The 9,375-nt window shown below is 35.1% G+C and overlaps 1 protein-coding gene across 1 annotated transcript; it reads left to right on the top strand.

The window, feature by feature from the left end:
- Positions 1-578: 578 nt before the first annotated feature.
- On the top strand, positions 579-1,514 carry LOC143036150 (uncharacterized). Its single transcript, XM_076203398.1, has one exon. It carries the CDS (start codon positions 579-581, stop codon positions 1,512-1,514), a length of 936 nt encoding a protein of 311 aa, XP_076059513.1.
- Positions 1,515-9,375: the final 7,861 nt, after the last annotated feature.

The raw sequence follows: 9,375 nt of genomic DNA, 5'->3' as shown, positions 1-9,375 counted from the left end.
AATCTTTTCGCATACAGTGTGGGTAAGGAAGTGTTTACGATCACATTTCCAACTGGCGCTTACGAGATAGAATCGATCAACGAATTTCTGAAGAGACGCATCACAGAGGATCTATTCGATATTACAGCTAACCACACAACATTGAAATGTGTCATTTACATTAAAAAGCCTGATGTTAGTATTAGTTTTAATCATGAACGTTCTTTGATTCGATAAGGAAATGTTGATAGGAGTTGGTGAGTACCAAGGTAAGGCTATGGTGGATATCTTACCAGTCAATTCTATCCTAGTCAATTGCGATCTGATCGAGGGTTCTTATCTACAAGGTACACCAGCGCCTGTATTGTATAGCTTTTTCCCTGATGCACCCCCAGGTTACAAAATTAACGAGCAACCTAATACAATCATCTATCTTCCCGTCACATTACCTTCGGTGAATTCAATCCACGTTTGGTTAACGGATCAAGACGGTCAGCCCTTAAATCTTCGAGGTGAAAGAATCACATTGAGACTACATCTGAAATCCGCCCACTTCTCAAAAGCATGAATTTTTTTTACCTCTATATAAAAAAGGAAACATGGAGTATTTACAATGGCGTGATCGTCTTGAAATCGATGAATCTGTAAAAAGATTTGAGTACCAAGAGTACGAACCATATACAGGAGCTGATCTAAACAATCCTGGTGATATCCGAATTAACATTCAAAACCAAGATGAGTTTCTTCTTCCTAGTCGCAGCTACCTATACATTGAAGGGGCGCTGTTGAAGGCAGACAAGAAGAGTAGATTTAATCTGAAGGAGGATAAGATCTCGCTCGTTAATAATGGTTTGATGTACCTGTTCTCACGTGTTGATTATCAACTTGGAAATGAGACAATTGAAGGTTATTCTAACCCAGGTCACGCATCAACAATGAAAGGGTTACTAACCTATCCTAAGCAATATCCCGAAGGTATGTCCTTCATATGGTGTCCAGATTCTGGCACTGGTAAGACGGAGGATAATTATGGATTTACACAGCGTCGAGATATCCTCAATGATGGATCAGAGCAAGGAAATTTTTGTGGTATAATTCCTTTGTCACATATGTTCGGATTCTGTGAAAATTATAATAAAGTGATGTATGGTATCAGACATCAACTCATTTTGAGAAGAGCTAGTACTAACGCTAATGGCATCCTGAAATCAGATGCGAAAAATGGGGGTGATGATAAGGTTCCAGATGGAGAGATTGTACTCACGAAGATTAGCTGGAGGATTCCACATCTGAAACCCTCAGATGACTATCTTGTTAAGCTATCGTATGATATTCAATCACGAGTCAAGCTCGATATTAATTATCTGAATAGACAGTGTGAACGTATAGAAATGGATAATGGTCACACACAGCTCGATTGGCGACTGAACATTACAGCAGGAGCTGAAAAAACGAGATATATCATTCTTGGATTCCAGACAGATAAGGAGGATAAACGACTGGGAACAGTACTACCTTCAATCACTGCAGCCTGAATAATGCCAGCGTATTTCTCAATAGTGAAAGATACCCCGAAATGGATCTTCAACTAGATTTTTATAGAAACATATACACGACCGCATACAGAATGTTGTGTGATTATATGGATACACTCGCGGGAGATAAACGCTGTGCGATTACCATGGGAGAATATAGATATTTGTATCCCTTATTCGTATTTGATGTGAGCAGGCAATCTGAAAAACTGAAAAATGCTGTGACCGACATTCGAATTCGAGCATTATTCAAGAAAAATATCCCTAATAAAACGGTAGCCTATGCGTTGATTCTATCTGAGCGTATGTTCAAACTGGAATCAGATGGAAGTAAGTTGAACATTGTTTACTGAGAATTTTTCTCCTCTATATAAAAAAAGAAATGGCGTATATTAGTGCAAATGTATACTTGTCAGTTAATCAACTGAAGAAGATAAAACAGGCTGTGAAAAAGGGCACGTCTGTAAGTCTTCGAATTAATCCAAAGATGAAGAGCAATACTTCACTATTACTGACAGAAGATCAAAATTCAAAGTTATTGCAGGGGAAACCTTTTAATCTCAAATTGTGTATTTCACAAGTAAAGGCATTATCGACGGGCGCCGCAGGCGCCTTAAGCGCGCAAGCGCGCAAACATGAAGGATTTCTAATTACTATTCCAACATTATTGGCAGCTGCTGGAGCGGTTGGATCCCTTGCCGGAGGAGCGGCTGGGATAGCTAAGGCTGTGAATGATAAGAAAGCAGCAGACAAGCAGCTTAAAGAACTTATTAGGCACAACAAAAAAAATGGAGGGAAAGATGAAGGGAGAAGGACTTAAAAAAAAAAAAAAAAAAACCCAAAACTGGGAAGGGTTTGTATCTGAAACCATTCACAAACTGAAAATCCCGATTCAACCTCTAAGTCAATATGATCTCATAGATATTATCAAACGATTAAGAATGCCTAATTTTAAAGGTGTTTTCATGCGTGATAATCTTCCAAAACAAACTAGGAAAGACGGCAGCAAGCTGCCTAAGCGCGCCAGCGCGCAAGAATGCGGTATCTTGAATTTAGATTCCCTCCACGGCTTAGGCACTCATTGGACTTGCTGGTTTAAGAAAGGTACGACTTGTTACTATTTTGATTCATTTGGAATTAATCCACCAAAAGAATTTGAGACTTACATCATAAGGAGCGACTGTAACATTCTACATTCTACCTATCGAATACAGAAGATCGGAGAGGTAATTTGTGGCCATTTATGTATTGATGTGTTATACGCGTTAACAAAAAAGAAGATATCATTTGACGCTGTAGTTAGACGTATTTTTCTCCCGCTAATAAAAAAAGGATGGCAGTTAACATATTTGGTTGTGGACCTAAAAACATAGGGTCTGTTCAACGAGGACCACCCGGTATCGGATTCAATGTCGATAATGAAGGTAATTTTGATATCTGTGATAAGCGATTAGTAAATGTGTCATACCCTATAGAGAAAAATGATGTTGCGACGGTTGAACACGTAGAAAAAATTAATAAAGATACTGCTAAAGCACTCACCGGTGAAATTAATGAATTAGAAAGCGTTACGAAGGATTGTGTGATGAGGTTGAGAAATAAAATTGGGAATAAAATTGAAGAAATTCAAAACAGCATGAGAAGACTAAGGACATTTCACGCTAATACTAAGAAAGAAGTGGACGCTGCTAAGAAATTTCACGCTAATACTAAGAAAGAAGTGGACGCTGTTAAGAAATTTCACGCTAATACTAAAAATGAAGAGGACGCTGTTAAAAATGATTTGCATGAAGTTAGTAAAACTGTTAATGAAAAACTGGCTCTCGAAGTGGACGCTGTTAAAAATGATTTGCATGAAGTTAGTAAAACTGTTAATGAAAAACTGGCTCTCGTTGAAGCAGATAAAACTGCTTTATATGCAGAACTGAAGAATGAAGTGGACGCTGTTAAAAATGATTTGCATGAAGTTAGTAAAACTGTTAATGAAAAACCGGCAGATAAAACTGCTTTATACTCGTATACAAAACTGAAGAATGAAGTGGACGCTGTTAAAAATTATTTGCATGAATATAAAGTAGATAAAACTGCTTTATATGAAAAACTGATTCTGCTAGATAAAAATATGAACAGTGTTATGAGCCTTATCAGTAAATAAGATATATATTTTTTATCTCAAATATAAAAAAAGAATAAAAATGGCATCACAAAATAAAAGTTTTGAGGATTTATCATCCGAAGAGATTTCTCACATTTTTTAATTGTTTGAAGCGATGGACGCCGCAGGCTCCTTAGACAGCTCCGCTGCCCTGGGACCGGAGACCTTAGAAACGATACAAGAGTGTGATCATGTGTTAGTAGAAGATGATTATGGACAGATGGTATGTTTGGAATGTGGTGTAATACAACCAGATAATTTAGTGGTTTTTGAAAACATTGACCGTATGAAGGTAAGAAGGAGAAATATTGATAATAGGGTGAAATATTTTCGATATTGTATTATTCAGTACGAGAACAAGCATATGTGTACGTTGCCTATGGATCTGGTAAATCAATTTGAGGAACTGGTGAGGTTATATGATGAGATGTTTACAGCTGAGGGCAGCGACCTGCCTAAAACTCGTAAGAGCTTTCTGAATACACAGTATGTTCTATTTCAACTTTTGAAGATTAATAAACATCCTTGTCGGATTGAAGATTTTAAGATCGTTAAGAATGTTCAAAGTAGACTTTTTCATGATAGAGTATGTGGGAATTTGTTTGAAAAGTTAGGTTGGGAATTTACACCTATCATGAATTCCTCAAAGAATCCGAAATGACTTTGATGGAAGGTGCATAACCACTTCTCCACCCCGTATTGGGAATCATAACGAAAGTAGTGATGAGGAAGTTCAGCATTCAAAAAAAAAAAAAAAAAAAAAAAAATAGTAGTATGAAAAGGAGAGTACCAGCACATTTCACATTTTAACCATCTCTCAACCACGAAATCTAAGTTTAATATATCGTGGTTAGATTCAACCACCACATGGTTAAACTTATAATGATTTGAAAATTATTTAAAGAAATAGATTTCTATATAAAAAACACATAATGGCAAACGTAGATAATGAGATTCAGGAACAGATGGTTAATATAATTTCAGCAGAGCAAGACAACGTTTTTCATCGATATGATGTTGATAATATAGTTGTTGAGCTTCCAAAGAACCCTTCTCCTCAAGGAAAGTGTGTTTGGGTTAACATAAAGTACAAGTATCAAGATGGGAAGGTGGATAAGCTTAGAATCCAGACTCCTGAGCTTTTCTTGTTCGGTGTTTCGAAATATGAGGAGAGCTCACCATTTAAGATGTGTTTCTTAATGACGGATAAGAAACAGCGAGAGAGTCTCGTTAATGGAGAAGATCTCTGAAGAGGAGATGATGAGCATTAGTGTAGAGGATGGGACAATCGACATCCTCGACAAGATCTGTGAGAAGGTGTGCAATGCAATGAAGGACTCAGAAATGATCAAAGCCTTAGGTAAAGACCGGGATAAGAAATGGGTCTCGAAGGTTGATGGGATGGAGATTGTGAAAAGGAAGGAAAACAACAACGGTATCGAGTCAGTCTATGTAAATGCTAAGATTGTGACTAATGTCAGCTTCATGAAAACAAGATTCTACCAGGAAGAGGAAGAGGGTGTTATAGAGTTGGACTCTCAGAAAACAATTGATAAACTATCTAAAAAAAGAAACGAACTGCAAGGTAACTGCAAACATTATAGTCGACAGTGTCTTTGTAGGTAAGGATCCCTACATTCAAGTGAAACTATTTGAAGCAGTAATCAACGAGTATGTCGAATTCAAGAGTAAATGTAGTATAGTTATACCTAAACGGAAAAAACTGATTAGAGCTATTTAATAAGATTTATATTCCAAGTGGAATATAAATCAGTTTCAAGGTAATTTCTTTAATTCATCTTAGATAGATACTTTGAGTGCTTCTATCTCGCTCCAGAAATCATTTATAAATCTAATTGTAGCTTCAGGAGAAAGGTAGTTGAATCTTTCCTCATTAAACACTTGCCAAATTTCAATACATCTAAAGGGCAATGGTCACCTGATTGTATAACAACTTATGCTGTGAATAAATTATTACCATTACCGAATCCGCCCCACCTAGGACACGTGACTTGAGCCAACTCCCCTTGTTCCTACTTTGTACCTCTCTCATTGTATATATTCTTGTACATCTTACCTTTTATCTATCTGCTGAAGAGGACCACAGTAGTGGTCGAAATATACAGTTCGTCTGTTTCTTTTTCTTTTGCTTTGTTTCTCCGACAGTGGGTAATTAAAACACACACACACACACACACACACACACACACACACACACACACACACACACACACACACACACACACACACACACACACACATATATATATATATATATATATGTGTGTGTGTGTGTGTGTGTATATATAAATATATGTATATATATATACATATATGTATATATATATGCATATATATATATATATATATATATATACATACATACATATATATATATGTATATATATATATATATATATATATATGCATATATATATATGTATTTATTTACCTAGTTTTTACCTAGTTGTATTGTACGGGAAGGGGAGTTATGCTCGTGGTTTCCCGTCTTCATATCTCATTTTATCTAGACTGTTTTTAACCCTTCTTAGGTAAAGTGGGGTCAGACAGACCCCATGCTTTTTTGTTTTTTACTTTTAATATATTAATATATTACATATAGATATGTTCTCCCATATACCTTCTTGACGAGTGGAGTAGTTTAATGAGGTGATAGGGTCATTCCTGAATCTTGCTCTATATAAGCTTTATAGAGCTTTTGGGCCCGTCCGACCCCACTTTACCTGAGGTATGAGTAGCGTGGGGTTTGTCAGACCCCACTTTACCTGAGGTTTGTTCATGTCATATAAATGTTTTATCATTTATACTTATGGGTAAATAATAATTTCTTCTTTTTTCTCAACAGAAAAACGTACATCCTAGTTAGATTTAATTTATTTATTTAATTTATTCCATTTTCTCTCTTTTGATCACATTAACTCTTATCACAATGTTTAATTTCTGTTCTGGTAATATGAGTTTCTTTTCATATCATGGTCACACTATGCTCATATTATCATAAAACATGACATTCTGCCACATTTTATTTGATTAATTTATCCTTCCCCTCTTCTGTTCAAATTTAATTTGTATCACATATTTTGTATCACATATAAATGCTTAATATTTTCTGTTTTGTTAATATGTTTCTTCTCACAACAAGATCACACTATTCTCATATTATCATAAGATGTGGCATCTCGCCACATTTTAGGACACCTCAGCCACTCTATTCCCACACATACAATTGTAATTTATTCCATCCTTCCCCTCTTTTTGTTCAAATTTAATTTGTATCACATATTTTGTATCACATAAGTGTTTAATATTTTCTGTTCTGTTAATAATATGTTTCTTCTCACACACTATTCTCATACCATTATAAAATGTGACATCTCGCCACATTTTAGGACACCTCACCCATTCTATTCCTACACATACATCCGAGTTTGATTTAATTTATTCAATTTATTTATTTAATTTATTCCATTTCCCTCTTTTGATTACATTAATTCTTATCAGAATGTTTTATTTCTGTTCTGGTAATGTGAGTTTCTTTTCATATCATGGTCACACTATACTCATATTATCACAAAACATGACATTCCGCCACATTTTATTTGATGAATTTATCCTTCCCCTCTTTTGTTCAAATTTAATTTGTATCACATATTTTTTATCACATATAAATGCTTAATATTTTCTGTTCTGTTAATATATGTTTCTTCTCACACACTATTCTTACATCATCATAAAATGTGACGTCTCGCCACATTTTAGGACACCTCAGCCACTCTATTCCCACACATACATCCGAGTTTGATTTGATTTATTTAATTTATCTATTCAATTTATTCCATTTCCCCTCTTTTGATCACATTAATTTTTATCACAATGTTTAATTTCTGTTCTGGTAATGTGAGTTTCTTTTCATATCATGGTCACATTATACTCATATTATCATAAAACATGACATTCTGCCACATTTTATTTAATTAATTTATCCTTCCCCTCTTTTGTTCAAATTTAATTTGTATCATAATTTGTATCACCTCTGCTGTGAGAAAGCGATGTGCCTTGTGTGACCGGAAGTCTGACAGGAAGACCAAGAACTACTGCCTACACTACAAAAGACCAGTGTGTCAGAACCATTCAACCCCCATCTGCAATGACTGCAATTAGATTCTTTAGTATCACAAATCCCACTTTCAGTATATCCAATAGAATATGTTCTTCATTATCGCTAGCATTATGTATGAATTGCTCGACTCATGTCCTCTCGAGAAAACTCAAAACCCTCCGAGACCACAAACTTCCGTCAACGAAGGATGGGGTTTTGCTGAGTCAGGATAGGAGTGCTTAGAGCCATAAAAACTCATAGATAATAAACTTAGATACCATTAAAAACTTACAGATTGTTTGCTGGACCTAGTATCAACCTTCCCTGAAAATGTCATTAAAACCCCTTCATAATTTTTGCGTAAAGTTGGTCAAAGTCAAAATAATTACCTCCGATATTTTTCAGATTTTATGGTTTATGAAACACATTCATTATTCATTTGTTGTAGCTCTGCTTTTCCTTCAAGATAGTTGGGACATTGGTCTCTACAAAATAATGATGACCAACCGCTTCATGTTTCATGTTTTCAGTCAAGTACCCTCTAAATTCAGCAATACCTTATTTTTCATCATTTTTTTCATTAAAATATATGTCTAACAATTAGAGTCACTTTTAAGCACGTAAATGGAAGAAGATAAGTTGAAATACATATGTTTTGATTTCTATGTCAATAAATGCAGTGGATTTTTTTTATTATTATTATTTTTTTTTATGTTTGGGGTCTGCCAGACCCCTCTTTACCTAAGACGTTTCCCAAAAAGACCTTTACCTGTTAAGGGTTAAATTCGTGTATTGTTTTTGCCCACACCACTTTCTCATCTAACTTTTTCCAAATGCCTACTACTCTGTGAGGAAAGCTGTTCTTTTTCAGAACTCTTATATAACTGACTTTCTTGATTCTCTTTTCGTGGCCTCTTGTGTTTCTACTGTCCCATATTATTAGACCCTATCTATCAATATTTTCTATGCCTTTCATGATTCTATAAATAGTTATCAAATCTCCTCTCTCTCTTCTTTGCTCTAATGTCTGTAACTCAAGTTTTGGTAATCTCTCTTCATATAATAGTTCTGAGAGTGTTGGTGGCAATTTTGTAATTGCTCTTTGTATTCTTTCAGGTTTTGTTATAGATTTTTTTTTGTACTTGATAACCACGTCGTCGCTGCATATTCTATTTTTGGTCTTATCAAAGTGACTAGTATTTTCTTCACCAGTTCTTCATCCAGGTATGTAAATGCCACTTTGATTGTACTTATTAAATGATAAGTTTCCCCCAAAATATTGTTTATATTGTTCTCAGGGGACATATTATTCATAATAATGACTCCCAGGTCTTTCTCATTTTCTACTTTTTTATTTCTTCTCCTAATTTACATGATCCTACTATCCTTTTTTTGCTTCTCCCAAATTCCATTATACTACACTTCTTAATATTGAATTCCATCTCCCACTTCCTACTCCAATCCCATACTTTATTGAGATCACTCTGTAACGACTCACAATCTTCTTCAGTGTTCACTTTTTCAACAACTTTGCATCATCCGCAAAGAAGCTCATATAACTTTCAATTCCTTTATCCATATCATTA

Source organism: Oratosquilla oratoria, chromosome 20 (genome assembly GCF_046742065.1).
Source record: "Oratosquilla oratoria isolate Oo_2021 chromosome 20, ASM4674206v1, whole genome shotgun sequence".
In the NCBI taxonomy this organism is placed as follows: Eukaryota; Metazoa; Arthropoda; class Malacostraca; order Stomatopoda; family Squillidae; genus Oratosquilla; species Oratosquilla oratoria.
Note: the sequence above shows the minus strand (reverse complement) of the source record. Positions and strands in the feature narration are given on the sequence as shown.

Coding starts and splice junctions, on each gene's coding strand:
- LOC143036150 (XM_076203398.1), top strand. CDS start 579: ATGGAGTATTTACAATGGCGTGATCGTCTTGAAATCGATGAATCTGTA.